Source organism: Nymphalis io, chromosome 4, assembly GCF_905147045.1.
Source record: "Nymphalis io chromosome 4, ilAglIoxx1.1, whole genome shotgun sequence".
Taxonomy (NCBI): Eukaryota; Metazoa; Arthropoda; class Insecta; order Lepidoptera; family Nymphalidae; genus Nymphalis; species Nymphalis io.
This window is the reverse complement of record NC_065891.1, coordinates 11,966,741-11,985,470: the sequence shown is the minus strand read 5'-3', so window position 1 is coordinate 11,985,470 and position 18,730 is coordinate 11,966,741. Positions and strand designations below refer to the sequence as shown.

Below are 18,730 nucleotides of genomic sequence, written 5' to 3'. Positions count from 1 at the left end.
TTCGAAAACAAAAATAATTCAAACCAATAAATGTGATTTTAAACTCAAAAAGTTTCGAATATACTTTGTACTAAAAATATTTTTTAAAAACTTACTAGTTCTTTCTAATTCGAACTTCCGATTTCAGGGCACTTTACACAACAATTTACGAATACAAAGGAGGAATTTAATAGAATTAGTTCTACTTGTAAAGATTGCATTTCCCTTTCCAAGGTATAGTTTACATTTGATACAGCATATAGGAAGCTTCGTCCTTGTCATTGGGAAAATGTTGTTTTGAGTTGTGAAATCGTATTAATCATTAACGTGCTATTTCATTTCTCATATTATTGTTCAAATTACATTTTTAAACCTCTGTTCAAATTTTCATCATCAATCAATAAAGGCTGTGTATCCGTGAATACTGATTGATACCTATTATATTTTCTAACACTAGACTATAATTCTTGCTGTGTTCCGCAGTTAAATGAGCAAACATGAACAAGGAACGTGTATACTTAGTATATGTTGTTGTCACGTACACCTGACTTGCAATCAGCGTGCATTCATTCCATCATAAATGTAATCCTCACAAAATGTACACGCAAGGTGCATTTTATGTTTGTTTGTTTCGTTTTTATCTTCTGCGAATAATTAATCGACATATTCATTTAATCGACACGATTGTCTCGCGAAGTTTTCTTTCCCTCTTCTAGTAGACTGACCGATACGCGTGCTCGTTGCAGCGGCAGCAGCTCCGGCTCCGGCTCGATGCAGCACTCGTTCTCCGTCGACGAGATCCAGAAGATCCGCACGCGCCTCAAGTCGTCCAAGTCGTGCGGCGACGAGCTGGCGGGCGAGCGCGACGACGGCGACAACTCGTCGTCCGGCGTGTCGTCCGACCAGGAGGCGCAGGCGCGGCCGCGGCGCGACAAGGTCTCCTTCTGCAGCTCCGTCACCGTAAAGTCGTCCAACGACGTCATCAGCACCGAGCCCGTGCACAGCTCCAGCGAGAGCCTGGCGCCGGCCGCCATGGCGCGCCACAACTCGCTGACGCGGCGCCGCGCCGCCGCCGCCGTGATGCGCGCCGGCGCCGCGCGCGGCCGCTCGGCCGCCGAGCGCCTCGGCGTCGACCCCGAGCGCGCGCCCGGCCGGCGCCGCGCCGCCGTGTCGCTGGCCGAGCTGCCGCCGCCGCCCGAGGAGCCGGCCGGCGAGCCGCCCGGCGCGCCGCCCGTGCTGGCGCCGCCGCCGCAGTTCAGCGACCGCGTGCGCGTCGTGGCCGCGCTGCCCAAGCTGCACTAGCCGCGCCGCCCGCCCGCGCGAGCGCCTCAAGCCAAAGATTATATATTTATTGTCGACGTCGGAAGTCGTAATACATTCCTCGGCCGTCGTGTCGTGCCTCCCGCGTCGCGGTCTCCTCGTAGTCTCCGAGTGTCAAAGTTTAACCTCTCGCTGAATTCGCTCATTCGCATCTATTCGCCCCCCCCCCTTCCCCCGCAACCGAGTGCCATCGTATCTATGATTTTGTAATATTTTTATATATATTTGTAAATATTTTACGAGAGCTATTTTGAGTGTCGAAAGAGTGGACTGGGTACTTGTATATACAAAAATATATCCGGCCAACGAAAACGATATATAAGAATATGATATAATCGCAATATTTATAAGTAAAGTTTATTATTATTATTGAATTTTATTCAAGTTTAAAAGAAAAATTGATTTATTTCATTCGTCCATGAATATATCGAGAGGTCCACTCTTTTGACGGAAAGGGAATATTCAACTTATAAGAGGCCGAAGCCGTCAACTTAAATGTGTTCTCATCGAGACTAGTGCTCATTAAAAATTCAATGCTTTAGTGCGTCATCCGTTCCATTATAATGTAAATTTTTATATTAGGTCTTTCGCTGTACTATGATTTCAATAGAAACATATTTAGGATTCATATAGAAAATTAAAGCATTCAAACGTCACAAACGAAAATACAAATAATCACAATATCTAATAGATGGCCGCCCCCACATTTGAATTTTTAAAAGCATTGATTAATACTAAATCTTAAAAAATAAAACTTCAAGATGGCGATAAAAGATAAAACAATTTTAAATCAGTTTTTACTGAAATCGTAGTACATCATAGAATCAAATAATACGAATATATTTAACACCAATATTAAAATTTTATACTCCAATTATTTGCGTCTCTTTTAGGTTAGAAAGCACGCTGCGTAATTTTCGTATAGATAAAAAAAAACTACGCATATGATAAGACGTGTTGAATTAATTTTCATTTTGAAAATTTATAAAACTGTCTAACGCGCGTTAGTAAAAGTAACGTATTGTAAAAAAATCTCCATTTTTCGTCTCTTGTACTGTTATTATTAAATATTTCGGTAAAATAATAATAATAATAACACGGAATATAGAACTTTTGTATATAGATAATACAAAAATTTCTAGCTTCAAATTAAAATCTTAAACATATACCGGAGATTATCGGTCTAAAATAAAAATTTATATCTCACGCAGCTTTGCTTTTAGCTTAGAAAAAACGGCCGCAATATCAGCCTAAATACGCTATTTTATTATAGCACATATTACAGAGTACTAAAGTTCAAATTCAACAGGCCTGGATAATTTGCAATTGAAAATGTCGGCTCAGCGACGTTACTATTTAGGAATTGCCTGAGAATGGAATTATATTTTCAATATTCTAGATTTGAGTGTACACAGGGTTAGGTGGTTTTCCTTTATACCCTCACTTTTGATAATTATTATACAATAATAAAGAATTATAGAAAATTAAACTTAAGCTCGTCATTGAACAGATATTAAAATTCGTAACTTTGATAGACTGGAGTAAAAGAGAATTGAAATAGGTATAGCTTAATGATAGCCTAGATAATCCACCCTGTGTATACTCGGGGTAATATTAGCTAAATTGTAGCAAATAACAAATTAGCTCAAGTCGAAACATTTAGCGGGTTTAATAGGACCCAATTTATATTATTAGCACAATCAATTAATTTCTATTAATTATTATTGAGTTATAATCTTCTTGTCATTAATTTAAGTTGTATAAAATGTATTGTCTACTTAAGGCATAGATAGGATAGTAGTAATTATATTAGGGCAATACTGACGATTCTAGAATAACTGAACGGGAAAGCGGACTGTCTTTGGATTGAAACTGAATTTTTACTCGGATATCTGTATATAATTATAAGTTGAAATTTCGTTGGAATTTTTATATTATTTATAATCTTGTTGTTTTTGGATATGTTAATTTATCGAATAATTTTATTACAAACAGTATAACATTAAAAATATTTATAGCCAGTAATGATTCAGTTCATAATTCAGGACGTGATCGCTGCATTTTTGTATAATATATACCAACAATTGTGTTTTACGTTTCATTTGAATCTCAGTATCGGACGTGTAACTACAACTTGGTATACTTTCAAATGAAAATTAAATGTTTCATCACTCATTTATGGTTTTTATTTTTTTTTTCCTTTGCCTCACAACACATCAGTATTCAATACGATATAATAAAATTTAATAAAAAAAAACGATTGTCTATGTTTAAAAACATTTTTATTATAAAAATATATACATCAATAAAATAAATTATGAATAATACATATTAATTTTCGCAGTAACCCCTTCGGACTGCGAAAGCGACTGCTGCACACGGCACTAATATAATAATTTTATCGATAGTCTAGACCACACAAGTTCAATGAAAACCTTCAAAACTAATAATAGTTGGTGGTATAAATATAAACATTTCACCAAAAAACAATGGCGTTAATTACGATTCTTATTTAAGCACGATTGCCCCACATGGAATTCTGCATGGCCACTATTTTGCTACTCGGAACATCAGTTATAGAGATCATGCAATTATTTAGACTTGGTTGGTCTATGCAGTTACATTGATTATTGATTTTTTTATTAAAGACCGATAAACGTCTTTTGCAATTTAAAATCAAATGTTCCCAAAAGTTTTTTAGCTTTAAGAAGTTAAGCTACGTGAAGACGTATTAATAATAAGCCTGCGTGGCAGTACTCATAAATACAGACTTTTCAACTGTTTTTGATTGTAATGATGCAGAAAGTGCTGCCGTCAAATTAGTGGGCACATTATTTGAGGTAATAAATAATAATTCCCGTACTATAGTGATTAACAGTAAAAACAGAATTTTAAAACCCTGGACTCCGCCAGAATTCTTGAGGTGCATTCGAAATCAGGATAAAATGTATCGTAAAATGAAAAGCGATCCAAATATTTTAAAAGTGGCATTCATATACATGCTATAGAAGTTTCTATAACAACCTACTTAAAAGAATAAAATATCTTTACGAACGCACTGAATTCCAAAAACATTATAAATACCAAAAATTTACAATTCCCTGATAAAGACTAAAATTGGAGCAACGATCTTATCAATACAAGGACGGATTGTAATCACATGGATATTCGACTAACAAATAGTTGTAATATGAACCTTATTCCCCGCTCTTAAAGTCTAAATATAACGTGACATCGTCTATTTTTACAAGTCGACGATAATCAACGGCCTCGCCGCACATTGGACATTTTCCTTCTTCACGTAATAATCTAAACAATAAAATATTTTTAATCGGTAGTTAATATAACTTTATAATAATAAAACGTCAATAGTTTTCAAACAACTTACTCTTTAAACTCTGATAATATAGCAGGAAAGTCGCATTCGGGACACGCCGTTAAATCATCCTTAATGATGTGCATACCCTGGGGAAAATTATTTCAAGTTTTTTTTTTTTTTATTATTTTATAATTAACATCAGAAGTCACAACATTTACACATGTAATAATAAAAACATTATCAAACTTAAAAAGTTGAATAATAGAATTTTAAATTTCATTAAAATATATTTTTTTACACCTCGTCTTATTTCCTCTACTGGTTACAAGAGTGCTGGTTTATTTTAGTCGTTTTTTAGAGAAATATTGCTAGCTATTTTTAATTTTTATTTGTATATATTTATTAAGGCTTTAATGTATTAATAAAAGAAATATAGTAATAAAATAAAATCATTTACATTTTCGATATAAAGTTAACAGTTTTTACAAGCCTTTATCGTGTATCTGATCTCAAATAAATTCTAATTAACATTATTTTCGAAACAATACGTAGCCTTCTTTATGTACTGCTTTAGTATAACATACCAACGTATTTTTTATATATATATTTTTATATAGAATAGGAAGGCGGACGAGCATATGGGCCACCTGATGATAAGTGGTCACCAACGCCCATAGACATTGGCATTGTAAGAAATGTTAACCATCGCTTACATCACCAATGCGCCACCAACCTTGGGAACTAAGATGTTATGTCCCTTGTGTAATTACACTGGCTCACTCACCCTTCAAACCGGAACACAATAATACCAATACTGCTGTTTTGCGGTAGAATGTCTGATGAGTGGGAGGTAACTACCCAGACGAGCTCGCACAAAGCTCTCCCACTGGTAAATAAAACTATATCATCAATGGTTCGCTATGCATCATTATAAATCGTAGTAGTAGCAAATGAGATACACGCTTAAGAATATAATAATAGTTTGATCTATTTTTTTTTATTTACATTTACAGTAGATGGTCCCCACTGCCTATAGATGCTCTAAGAAATATTTACTATCATTCACACAAAACTTGCTTGCGCAAAGCAAAGTTCAAAGTTCCGATAGCAATTTAGCCGACACGATCTTACATTTAATACGCCATTTTCTGACAAATCCATAATGTATATCCAGGACGAGCGTTGGCGTGGTTGGTGGATGCTGATTTCACGCTGAAGGTTGTGGGTTCGATACCCACCCAGGACAGATATTTGTGTGCATGAACATGTCTGTTTGTCCTGAGTCTGGGTGTAATTATCTATATAAGTATGTATTTACAAAAGAAAAATAGTATATGTAGTATATCAGTTGTCTGGTTTCCATAGCACAAGCTTTTTACAAGCTTAATTTGGGATCAGATGGCCGTGTGTGAAAAATGTCCCCGGATATTATTATTATTATATCATCTATATTAATTGTAAAAAAAAAACATTATTATTCAAGATCTCGACACAAGATATCAATTCAATTTCTAAATTGTTTATTTGTCTTTAGTATTATTTTAGTCAGAATAGGCTACACATGATCATTAAATGTCGCAGGACTGTTAAGCTGTCGGATTCCTATGGCTGCAACAGTAAAGATAAGATGCTATATCTGTTTTTCGATTCGATGCAAGCAATACATCTGTGCGTCCTCACCGTAGCGAGGCAGAAGGGCACGTCGGCCTCGCAGCGCGCGCAGTGCAGCTCGGCCAGCGAGAGGTCGGCGCCGCAGCGCGGGCACGGCTCGGCGGGCTCCGGCGGCGCCGCCTCGCGTGGCGGGTGACGCACCACCGACTCAATTTTCTTGACGTACTTTGCCTCGATCTGATTTCATTGTCATTTGAAAAATTATGGATTATGCATACGACATGCTCACAAACACGGGGAGTGCAGCGGACCTGCGAGCGGTACTCGGGCTGCATGAGCACGCGCGCCCAGCGGTGCGCCGCCACGCGCAGGCCGGCGCGCGCGCACTCCAGCACCGCCGACGTCAGGATCGACACTTGATCTGCGGAGCACCTCGACTCATATATCTTGGGTTATAACAACTAAAGCCACATAAAATGAAAGGCCGTCAGTTACGTTGCTGCGTCGGGAAAAATGATACTTCAGCGGCCGTGCGCGTCAGCAACCTCGCAGCGAGGTCGTGCCGACCGCGTTTCACGTGCGTTCGAACCTGCGTTACACGGTGAAAGTTAGGAACGAAACAATCTAATAGGACTACATCCACGCTGCCTATAAATATATATATTTTTATCTCACATACTACTCAATACTTTCTGGGACCGTAAACGCCAATAGACATCATAGCAATTACTCGGCTATCGTCTAGCGTACTGTCCCCAAAAGCGTAAAACGAAATGAATTATCCTTACGTCCATCCAAGACGGACAACAACAAACAAGGGCGGCGCCGGCTCACCAGGATGTAGGAGTGCAGCAGCGCCAGCGCGCGCTGCAGGCCGCGCGGCGCGGGCGCGCGGCGGGCGCGCAGCGCGCCCAGCAGCCCGCGCGCCGCGTCGCGCGCCGCGCGGTACCGCCCCGCGCCGCACTCCGCGCCCGCTATGATCACCTGCCGCGCCCGGTGTACGGTATATGTCGTGGAATATGATATATACAATATGTGTTATATGAAGATTGCGCCGACCGGGCAGGTCCTCCCGGCTAATGTGTTAACGTTACTACAAAATATAATATAAAACTCTTACGGCCGTTTTTGCCGCCTCCGTGAATTGTTTCTTGGCCATGTAAAGTCGAAACAAATAACGAGGATCGCGTGGATTGCCATCAACTTCACCCAACAAGAACTCGATCAGTCTAAAAGAAATGTTTAATAATAATGAAAAAAAAAATTAATTAATATATATAAATATATATATATATATATATATATATATATATATATATATATATATAAAACAATTAAATTTTAGTGAGCAATAGAAACATTTTTTATTAAATCATTAAATAAAATTGAGTATCATTTAAATTAACCAATCAAATCAACAAAGCGCGTACCTCCTAGTTAGTCTATCGTCATCACAGGCCGCGACAACATCTGTCGCGATCATAATAGCCTCGTTCTCCTCTCCCTCCGACCGTCCCGCTTTCAGCAAATGTGACATCGCCTTATTATACTCCTCCGCGTGGAAATAAAACTTCCCAGCCAGCAGATCGTTCTTCTCGCCCTCGAAATGCAACGCTAAACTCTTGAAGTCCTCTGGCCTCGCTTGCGACGTCTGTATTAAAATCTCTCCGTACAAACTGAGCTTGCCGTTCTTCCTGGCCAATTGAAATGCCTCATCGTAGCACAATGACATGATGAGAAATTTAATGGCGGACGTCGGGTCGTCGCTATTTTGGAAGTAGTTGGCGACCATTTTAGCTCCCTGAACGGATTTCGTTTCTTGCACCAAGTTCACCGCCTCGTCGATATCGTCTAGTTTGTCTAAGTTCAATCGTATCGCCGACTCGTAATCCTGCGCTTTCAAATATGATTTCAGAGCGTCGCCGTATCTACCCTCCGCCTCTTTGGCTCTGGCGTACTGCAAATGAATGCTCGGGGAAGTGATCTTCGGTATCAGAGCCTCCACCTTCAACCACGATTTCAATTTAATATACAACGAGGCCGCCCTCTCCGCGTTCCCCGCGTGGTCGTACAGAGCCGCCGCGTGCGTGTACTGCTTCTCCTCCTCGAGGAGCTGGGCGCACTCCCCGAGTAAGCCGACGTCGTGCGAATACTTCATCGCGGTAGTGACCCCTCTCACGACGTCACCGCACCGAATCGACATACGAGCGACGCCGGCCTCGCATTTCGCGTTGTGCTCCCTCGTCCGAACATCGTCCCGGTTCCCGTCCGCGATCACGCTCCTCTCGTATTCGGCGAGCGCCTCGTGGTAGTCGGCCCTGCGACGTTTACAAAGTAAATACGAGGGCCGGCGACGCCGAGCGTGCGCAGAGCGGGCGGCACTCACGTGAGCTCCAGGTGCTGCGCGCGGTGCAGCGCGAGCGCGGGGCGGCGCGCGGGGCACGCGGCGGCGGCCAGCGCGGCCGCGCGCGCCCAGTCGCCGCGCGCCGCGTGCAGCTCCAGCGCCAGCGCGCCGCCGCCCTGCAGCCAGCGCGCCGCCGCCTCGCCGCGCCCCGCGCACGCGCACAGCGCGCCGCTGCAACGCGCCGGGCACGCTCAGTGGCCAACGTACACTAACTACCGCCCCCGGCCTCCCGGGCCGACGATCAAGGGGGGGAGCGCGACAAAAACGCCATTATGTGGAGCAATAGGATTTTGATTTAAGTTGTTGGGTCACTGAAACCTCATGTCCACGAGCACAAATTGGATTATTCTAAAATACTAAATAAATCTTCTATAAACTGAATTTTCTTTTCACTTACCATAAAATGGGAAGTTCTTCAATATGTGACGCGTCTTCGAGCGCCCAAACCGTGGCCACGTCGTTTAACTTCGTATAAACTCGAATGGCTAAAAAAAAATATTAAATTAAATATTTCATAAAAATTTTTATTTTCTAATTTTATGATCAACATCTATAACAATTTAGAGGATATCCAAATCCAAAATCCTGAAAACAAAAAGAATATGTGAAATATTTTGTAATTGCATACATATTTACTGAAGTGTCTTCCAAAGTTATTTATTACTGCTATCTCGCTGTGAGGCTGTGGCTTAAACTTTACGATGACTCAACAAATCTAGAAACATTAAACTTGTTTATTTATCGTCAAATAATCTATCACCGGTTCGACAAGAAACATCTAGGCTTGTGATATGAAGCGACGTTCAAGGACGAACATCTTCATGTATTAAAACAACAATCTTTAAATTAGATATTTATATGCAAAATGTTTTTATAATTATAAATAAAAAATACGTCGTTGTTCTATCTTAACGACTCCAAAGACATATATACTCAATATATGTATATGCATGAATATCAATGAAAGACCAAAAATAATGGAGGATGGACTGTGTGGGCAAGACGTGTACAGGAAGGCCATCCTTCATGAAGATTGGAATAGAGATAAAGATGAATAGAAGTGGAAGAGAAACGTAACCGTAACAGCCTGTGAATGTCCCACTGCTGGGATAAAGGCCTCCTCTCCTCTTTTTGAGGAAAAGGTTTGGAGCTTATTCCACCAGGAATTTCAGTGAAATTCGACACATGCAGGTTTCCTCACGATGTTTTCCTTCGCCGTAAAGCACGAGATGAATTATAATCACAAATTAACCATATGAAAATTCAGTGGTGCTTGCCCGGGTTTGAACTGACGATCATTGGTTAAGATTCACTCGTTCTTACCACAGAGAAACGAGTTAATCGAAAATAAATGGCAAATTATAGGGTAAGCAACTTTTACCAAATTCCACATTCAAATCATCGATTGCCGCTTCGCCCAACTTTCTCCACATGTCCTCCTCCTCCACCGCGTCACAGAACAGCCACGCCTCGGAGAAGCGTCGCAGCAGCAGCAACTTTTCGATGTGCTTCCTTTGATTGACCAAACGTTTCTCTGTATCGACGTCAGCTAGGCCGCTCGTGTTATGCGACTCCAGGGCAATTTTCATCACACTGAAATTATGTAATTAATTCGCATGATTTTTAGAGTAGTTAGTTTTACTGATTTCATTTCTTCATGCAAATCATTAGTTTGTAAAACGCATTGTATTTCCAATTCTATCATGTACAAAGTTAAATAATATCGGCGACGTAATTTCGAGGCGTCCGACGATCACGATAGGACTGGAATCTTTACAAAAAAATGTCGAGCATTTCTCCATGAAGTTGGGAAATATGTGGAACTCACTGACGCTGAGTGCCCCGGAATACCCACTAAAAAACCAGCGGTACCCTCACCGTCAGTTCGGAGGGCGTCACGGGATCGCTTGCGCATGGTACCGTGACCATAAGTAAGCACCTGCCAATAAATGACATAAGTGATAGACATGGACCCGTTATCCTTGCCTTTGGTGTATCTTTTTTTGATTTGTCATCTTTTTATTTTTGCAATTAATATTATTACGAATACTAAGCTTTAATGTAGAAGTAGGACCAAGTTCTATAGACTCACTTCCCCCCACTGGCGTAGCAGTACACGTCGCCGGAGAACAGTATGAGCGGTATCTGGTCGGGCAGCAGGCTGGTGGTGGCCACGAAGTCTACGTGCGAGCCGTGAGTGGAGTGGGGCGAGTAGTAGTACGTGTCCACGGCGTCGCCCGTGTACACCGCGAACACGTTGCGATCGGACAGGCATATGTCCCATATGGCGCCTTTGTAACTGATTTGTTAACAAATTTTCTACATTAATTGAGTAGTAATCTGGTAAACTAGCGCAGTTATTAATATTTGTAAAGTAACAGCCACCGATGGGCATAGGCCTTCCTTTGCAGAAGCAGATTTGGACCTTATTTACCACGCCGATACACTCTGGGTTGATGGCACATGTGTCAGAAATCCATCCAACACATGCAGGTGTCCTCACTATGTAACACGTAAAAACTCGTGCTCACACGAATTAGAGATCGCGATCCTCCGTAAAGATCCGCGTATTCTACGAATTAGATCACCTCGGCTCATCGGCGCCGGTCGCCAGCACTGCGGTACCTGCGCTCGTGCGGCAGCGCGCACAGCTCGGCGGCGGGCGCGCTGTACACGTGCGCGCGGCGCCGCTCGTCGCGCAGCAGCGCGCGCGCGCCCGCGATGTCGCAGTGCAGCGCCACCACGCCGCACGCGTGGCGGTAGCGCGAGCACGTGCGCCACTCCTCCACGCCGAAGTATTCCACGTGACCTTGCTGCGGGCGCGCGACCAACGTATTATACCGCTCGTAATCGTATCGCTCTCGACGTGTACACGTATGTGTGTGCACTTACATCTGTGACGAATATGAAGAAATCGGTCGTGAGATGAATGTCGACTATTTTCGCCCCTTGCATGTGCGGTTCGGGGAATATCATCGCATCCCTTTCCGGCTGCGACGGATCAGGTGCCTCGATCTGTAAAGTTACAGCGCGACGATGAGCTCGCATGTTCATATGAAACGAGACCATAAGGGGGGCACTGCCTCACCGAGTGCAGCACGGCGCGGCCCCGACACGCGGCGGCGGCGTAGTGCCCCGCCACTCGCAGCGCGTCCACGGCGGCGGGGTACTGGCGCCGCAGGGGGGGGCCCCCGCCCAGCGGGTAGAACGAGCCCTGCTGGCCGCTCACGCAGCACACGTGCGCCGCGCCCAGCGCGATCACGCTCGGCTCCGTCGCCACGGCGTAACTCGCGAGCGCTGTCGGTTCCGCTAGGGATCATTGTATTCAACCATTTATTTTATTTTTATTTATTATAATTTAAAGATCAGAAATACAGACAGACATTTAAAAGAATGTATGTTCTTTTACAATATTAACCGAAAATACAAATTTAACATAATAACTAAAAGTCGATCTTATAATTGAGGGAACAGAACAATAGCCACGAATTGATAGCACTGCACAAACACGTTAATATGAAACAAATTTGTAAAAGTGAAAATATCTATGTCAACGTTTACTTCATACTACTTACAAGCTCGATCTGTCTGTTTTTCTGTTACGCTTTCATGGCTACAACCGCCCATATGCGGTCAAAGCCGCGGGCGAATACTATATTCATTAACTGCTGACCCTTATTGACCGGATCCGGCTCGTCCCCGACGGCGATGCACTGGTACACTGTGAGCTCAGTCAAGTTGGTGAGCGTAACGGCCCTGGTTCCGTGTGCGGCGTAGAGCGGCGGCAGCGCGGTGACGTACACGCCGAGGTAACCACGGCCGGCCGTGGCCAGCAGGCGCCCGTCCGCACTCCACGAGCAGCGCTCGGCCCCGCCCACCGGCTGCACTGACCCGCACACCTCACCACTGTTCCATACGTCTATCAACTTCAACCTATACAGGAATAATTACAAACGAGGAGTTATATTAATATTTAAGTATTTCATCAAATCTGAATTAATTTTCGAAAACTTAGAAAGGTCTTACTGTCCATCTCCACAGGAAGCGGCCTGTCCGTTCAATATAGATATATCGGTCAAATTTTCCTTATGATTCTTGACTTGGAACAACTCCTCCCCCACTTCTTTTATATGAGTAGATATAGCTATTATGTATCCCGCACTGAATCCAATGAGAATGTAACCGTCACCATACCACTTATAAGATACAATGGACCCATATCTTTGCTGGAATGCCAGCTCTATAGGATTTTCAGGGTTAAGAAGATTGTATAAGTATAATGTTCTCTTGCCAACTACGAGGCTAATCTGTAACAAAGACTATTCCTAAGATCTTTTTTATAATAGTTAACAAACTTGATGGTAGCGCTTTGTGCAAGGACCACCCACTCATCAGATATTCTACTAACAGCAATATTCAGTATTGTTGTGTTCCAGTTTGGGTGAGTGAGCTAGTGTAACTACACGCACAAGGGATATAACATCTTAGTAACCAATTAATTTGTCTTACATCGCCAAATTCTACGGGCAGTGGTGACCACTTACCATAAGGTAGCCCATTTGCCATACCTATTTCATAAAAAAAATAAACAATTATATGTACACAATAAGAAATAAGCAAGGACGCACAAGCTACATAATAAGTTACATAAAAAGTTGTCTAGTATTGTAAATATTAAATAAATATAAAGCTGTGATCTTACTGTATTTTCACCTGCAATCCTTTCATCTGTTTTCATTTCGGAAAATTGTAAATCATTTGGTATATCACGCAATGTAATAACTCTTAATGTGTCTCCATCTGAATTATTAATAGATAAGTTTTTATCTTCTGAAGCAAGTACCAGTATGCTGTCTCTATTCCAAGCTGCACATGTAATTTTCTTCGTATGTTTTCCTATTATGGGTATTCTCCTAAAAAATCATAATTATGTATATATTTATATAAAGCTCAATTTACTTACATTTCAATTTCCAACTAATAAATGTAAAATTCATTTCTTATCCATGTGTGTTGAATTTGAAAAATAATTTAGAAGAGCATAATAATATTATAATGTTTATTTTTTTAAATTTAATTCTTGCATTGTAGAGTTCATATAAAAGTGAATTTCAATAATGTTATATTCTCAGTGAAAATCATTTTTGTTCATAAGTAAAATTACTTTGTAGTGTGGTGGTTATATAATGCTAAGTTTCCTTTTTGGGTTCCTATTGCTAATAATGGTTCTCCAAAAGACCACGCCAAGCAGGATGGAGGTTCACGGAGCCCTGTCTCTATGTTTACTCGCTTGTTGGCATGGCACTCCCATAAAAGAACAGAATTACTGTTTGGTGTGATAATGGCCAAATAATCACCATCATTATCCCATTCCATTCCCGCACAAAGGCTAAAAATAAAATTAAAATTATTTTTATATGAATAGAGAAAAACTTAAAAGTAACAAAAATTCATTTAGAATCTTAATTTTTAAATATTTATATCTATTACTTTTAAATAAATACTTAAGATATTGAAACTCACCCTGAGAGTTTCAATCTTTCCTGCAATTGGCCTGATCGGTCATGAATAGCCACTGTGGCATCCGTACCAGTAGTTGCAAGAAGGGAGTGTGACTCCCCCTTTTGCCATAAAAAATATAGCTCTCCAAGGCCATGAGGTTGTTCAATAGTATATAGTAACTAAAAATATTGAACGTTATCTCATTAGTATGAACATTTCATAATTAATATAATTTCATCAGAAATGTGTATAAAACAGACTGAAATGTTAAGATGTCAATCTTATATAAAAGTATAAGAAAAAATATTAAAACAAACTTACTTTTGGAGAGTTCATTTATAGTTTTGTTATTTTAACTTTAGATAGAAATCACGCAATAAAATATATATTTAAAAAAGCATATTTTCATCATTGATTAATTGCACAACTGTAATCATTTTTATTAAATGATTAAATAGTATTAATTTAAATTTGCTGTTTTTATTATAGCGGAATCACAATTTTCGTAATTTCTTTGCTTGCAACTAGAATCGTTATTGTTATTTTTATAAGCAGTTCATAGATGTTGTCTATAATTTAAAAGTTTACAACTTCTAGATGATGGCTGTTGCTAAGCAACCGTTATAATCTCAATTTCGTTCTAAAAGTAGATCCTACACATGGTGATCACTTATTCATGTTATGCGTTACTGACAAACAAACATTATATATCAGTGTAACAGAGATTGTCTGTATCATTCTGCTAATATTTATGTTTTTAACTATACATTTTGTCTGTTACTGACAATAATAAACATATATAATGATAAATTCTTTAATGTCATGAAAAGTCTTGTGTTGTTAAAATATAAAAATCATATAATTAAATAAGTTGAATTTTTATCGAAATATTACTCTAGTTAATTTATTATGCCTTCTCATAAGCGTTAAAATTAATCCTGAGGTGTAAAGTTGACTTAATAAAAATAATTTATAATAAGTGTTGCTGTTTTTTTGAGTGTCGTAACTCAACTTCAAGTTTGAAAATTGACAAAATACATCAATGTTATGTAGGTAAAGGTATATTTAAAGGTATTGAACTTGTCATTTAATATAGGTATAATGAAATACTTAATTGTTCTGAATCAGACGAAATAAATGTAATTATTTAGAATTCAATCGTAACTTTACATTGGAAATGATTGCTTAGCAACAATAATTACAAAATCACAATGGTTACAAAATTAAAAAGATTTTTTCTAGGAAAGGTACAATATACTTTGATTAAATTATTAACTTTATTCGTATTGTTTTATTTGGTATGGTTATTTTACTTGTTTCACAAGTTATATTAATTAATGTTATAAATTTTTGATAATTTTATTTTAAGGTTTTTAGTCAATCTGGATTGGACAAAAATGGAAATATTAATAATCTAAAGCATATGCATATTTCGTATAAGCACAAAGAAAATATATTCACAGTAAATTTAACAAGTGATACTATACATAAATTAGATAAAAGAAATAAAAGCCATAACTGTGAACAAATAGCAGTGGATCTAGACAGAAATGTTTTTGTTAAATATGTTTTGGAAAACATTACAGAGCCATTGCATAATCCAAAACCAAAGAAAATAGTAATTGATTTTAGTTCACCGAATATTGCTAAACCATTTCATGTGGGCCATTTGAGATCCACTATAATAGGTAATTTTATTGCTAATATAAATAAATATTTTCACAATGACGTTGTAAAATTAAACTATTTAGGTGACTGGGGTACACAATTTGGCCTGTTGCAGTATGGATTGCAACAAAAAAACATTGTAATTAATGATCTTTGTAATAATCCTATTCAAAATTTGTATGAAGTATATGTGCATGCTAATAAGCTGGCTTCCGTTGATAATAATGTACAAAAACAGGCCATGAAATACTTTTCTGACATAGAGCAAGGAAGGTCTGATTTGGAAAATTGGAGAAAAATTCGTGCAATAACTGTCCAAGAACTAGAAAAAATTTATCATAGATTGGGTATTACATTTGATGATTATCACTGGGAATCAGATTACAATGGTGAAGCAATAAAAAGATTAATGGAAACATTAGAGAAAGAAAACATTCTCACAACTGATAACTTAGGGAAGAAAGTAGCAGAATTTAACAATAGGGCTATCACTGTTTTAAAGAGTGATAACTCTACTCTATATCTATCCAGAGACATTGCTGCACTCTTAGATAGATATAAAAAATATAATTTTGATAGGATGTTATATGTGGTAGATAATGCTCAAACTGATCATTTTGCTGCTGTATTTCACATAGTTGGGAAACTTAATAAAGAATGCACTGAATGCTGTGAACATGTTAAGTTTGGTAGAATTAAAGGCATGAGCACAAGGAGTGGTAATGTTGTATTTCTTAACAATATACTAGATGAAGCAAAACAGAAAATGTTTGAAAAACAACAAGAATCTAAAAGTAATCAATCAAGCACCTAACTTTTCTAATTAATATTAAATAAAGATAACTTAAATTAATTTTATTTTGCATGTCATTTTAGATACCAGGACATCGGCTATAAACGAAGAAACTTGTGACATACTTGGTACAACAGCAGTTTTAATAAATGATTTAAAACAGCGTAGACAAAAAGACTATGTTTTTGATTGGGACAAAGCATTGCAAAGTGAAGGAGATAGTGGAATCAAATTGCAATATCTTCATTGCAGACTTTGGAGCTTAGAAAAAAATACTGGGGTAGCAATTCCAACATCTTGTGAACCAGAATGTCTCACTGAAGAAATCATTGGAGAAGTTGTAGCAGAATTAGCGAGATTTGAAGAAATTTTAAACCAATCATTAAAAGAGAAAGAAGCCTGCATCATTGTTAATTATTTATTTCGTGTAGCTAGACATGTAAATAGAATGTTTAATGAACTTAAAGTTAAAAATGTTGATAAAGATCTTGGATCTCAAAGGTTGCTAGTTTTTCATACAGCAAGAATTGTAATTAAAACAGGTTTGGAAATTTTAGGAGTCAAACCATTATGTGAAATGTAAATGCAAATGCTTAAAGTTTGTTATTCACCACTAGAAAATTAAATTATATTTTACAACAAACATTTTATTAGTGTACTCTATCCAATATTTATTTTCCTATGTGGTAACACAGTTAAATGTGCAAACTGATTAATATATTAAAATATCTGTTCTAAGATAAATACTTTTAACATTATATATATAATAATATATACAGAGCATTCGAATTATCTTACTGGAATAAAAATGAACTGTACCAAAATTAAGAGAAATAAATCATAATTCAATGTTGACAAGTAACCAATTTAAATTTTATTAAATTTAAATTGGTTTTATTCCATAATATATTTTGCTATCATTATTAATTACGATACTCAAAATCTTGTAATGACGAAGTGTGTATCTGACGTTAGTTGTACAGAGTAGGTACATGTAGATTAATAAAAATAAGATTATATTTTACTTTTTTATCTACATGGGTGTAATTGTGGAAACAATGCAATTCTTTATAAAAAAAAGCATTAAAGCCTGTACTCGATTCCGAGCCACAGGTTTTTTTATCGCTGGAGAAACGCATTACAGCATTTATACATATAATTATTGCTTAGCAAGATGTTAAACTTATCCTATAATGATGTTAAAAAAATCGTAGATTCTGCTCTTTTATCAGGGCATAAGTAGAAAATGCTTACTTTCATTTCATATCAGTTCAGTATCTTTCGAAAATTAATTTGCTAAACCGCTGCTTAAATTGACTAATTTACTGCTCTTGAAATATATTTGAAAAGATGCGTGAATTTTTCAGTAAGTCAGCAGCAAAAATTCATACTGTTCATTTTTTAAATTTGATCACCTAATCACAACAGACAAAGTTTTAGCTAAGATTCGAACAATCATTCTCAAAGCACATTGGCTTACTTAAAAGTTAAACCAGAGAACTTTGTTTGTCAAACAATGTTTCACAAAATATTTGTAACAACTTTGCGGCATATATTGTGTTAACATTAATAATGTTAACAGTAATATCCCATTAGTTTTGCACGGAAATTTTCGTTATTAAAGTCCTTATAGTTATTTAATAAAAATAAATACTAGCAGTAAAAGTAATATATAAATAATAATAGAGTTAATATTATTTATACATTATATTAAATATTATTACTGTAAATTTCTTGTCTCTACATATGTTTTTATTTCTTTAGTTAATTTAAGAATAGTAATTTGTAATAAAATTAATAATAGAAAGTTTTATTTTCTCTATGATGACCTAGAGACCATAGATCTAGATACACGTCGTATTGATGATGACCCCTCCCGATATTGGAGGGAAATTTTAAATTAAGTTAAAAAATAACTTATTTACCTCATATTTTTATATCAAATAAGAAACAAAATGAATAAAGTTTATATTTTTAATGTATTAATGTTCTCTTAAAAGTAAAATTAACTATAAATAAATTTGTTTAGTTTTTAAAATTAAGCAGAAAACTCATCGGTTAACTTCGTTTCTATTCGGTTCTGAACGCGTTGACGTCAGAATAATTGGACCGATCCTGCGTCAAGTCGGCACTT

The 18,730-nt window shown here is 38.0% G+C and overlaps 3 protein-coding genes across 6 annotated transcripts in view; 2 read left to right on the top strand and 1 right to left on the bottom strand.

The window, feature by feature from the left end:
* The window catches only part of LOC126768122 (protein shank), a 195,331-nt gene extending 191,857 nt beyond the window's left edge, over positions 1–3,474 (top strand). For all 3 annotated transcript variants that reach the window (XM_050486034.1, XM_050486037.1, XM_050486036.1), the window contains one exon: positions 726–3,474. In XM_050486034.1, the coding sequence (XP_050341991.1) occupies positions 726–1,281 (556 nt within the window). In that variant the 3' untranslated portion in view covers positions 1,282–3,474. The remainder of the gene's footprint in view (positions 1–725) is intronic.
* A 142-nt stretch (positions 3,475–3,616) lies between these two features.
* Positions 3,617–14,518, bottom strand: LOC126768117 (WD repeat-containing protein 19). The gene is made up of 21 exons (XM_050486024.1): positions 14,457–14,518; positions 14,157–14,314; positions 13,798–14,022; positions 13,336–13,546; positions 12,660–12,940; positions 12,307–12,566; positions 11,722–11,942; positions 11,526–11,648; positions 11,259–11,446; positions 10,726–10,932; positions 10,015–10,226; positions 9,031–9,118; positions 8,616–8,804; positions 7,660–8,547; positions 7,350–7,458; positions 7,064–7,213; positions 6,725–6,818; positions 6,541–6,650; positions 6,299–6,466; positions 4,688–4,764; positions 3,617–4,608 (listed from the first exon to the last, which is right to left on the bottom strand). The coding sequence occupies exons 1-21, from the start codon at positions 14,469–14,471 to the stop codon at positions 4,497–4,499; spliced, it is 4,086 nt and encodes a 1,361-aa protein (XP_050341981.1). The 5' UTR covers positions 14,472–14,518; the 3' UTR covers positions 3,617–4,496.
* A 651-nt stretch (positions 14,519–15,169) lies between these two features.
* On the top strand, positions 15,170–17,338 carry LOC126768133 (probable arginine--tRNA ligase, mitochondrial). Of its 2 annotated transcripts, none has more exons than XM_050486060.1 (3): positions 15,170–15,206; positions 15,505–16,597; positions 16,680–17,338. In XM_050486060.1, the coding sequence occupies exons 2-3, from the start codon at positions 15,559–15,561 to the stop codon at positions 17,177–17,179; spliced, it is 1,539 nt and encodes a 512-aa protein (XP_050342017.1). In that variant the 5' UTR covers positions 15,170–15,206; positions 15,505–15,558; the 3' UTR covers positions 17,180–17,338. The 2 variants fall into 2 exon arrangements, with proteins under 2 accessions (XP_050342017.1, XP_050342016.1); XM_050486059.1 differs by lacking the exon at positions 15,170–15,206 and adding an exon at positions 15,214–15,382.
* Positions 17,339–18,730: the final 1,392 nt, after the last annotated feature.

Bases quoted from the DNA above. Each gene is read 5' to 3' on its own strand.
- LOC126768133 (XM_050486059.1), top strand. From the start codon at position 15,347: ATGGTTACAAAATTAAAAAGATTTTTTCTAGGAAAG. The intron at 15,383-15,504 runs GTACAATATACT...TTTTATTTTAAG, and splicing joins AAAGATTTTTTCTAGGAAAG to GTTTTTAGTCAATCTGGATT. The intron at 16,598-16,679 runs GTAATCAATCAA...ATGTCATTTTAG, and splicing joins AAAACAACAAGAATCTAAAA to ATACCAGGACATCGGCTATA.
- LOC126768117 (XM_050486024.1), bottom strand. The intron at 13,547-13,797 runs GTAATTTTACTT...ATGATTTTTTAG, and splicing joins TATAACCACCACACTACAAA to GAGAATACCCATAATAGGAA. The intron at 6,651-6,724 runs GTAACTGACGGC...GGTGCTCCGCAG, and splicing joins ATTTTTCCCGACGCAGCAAC to ATCAAGTGTCGATCCTGACG.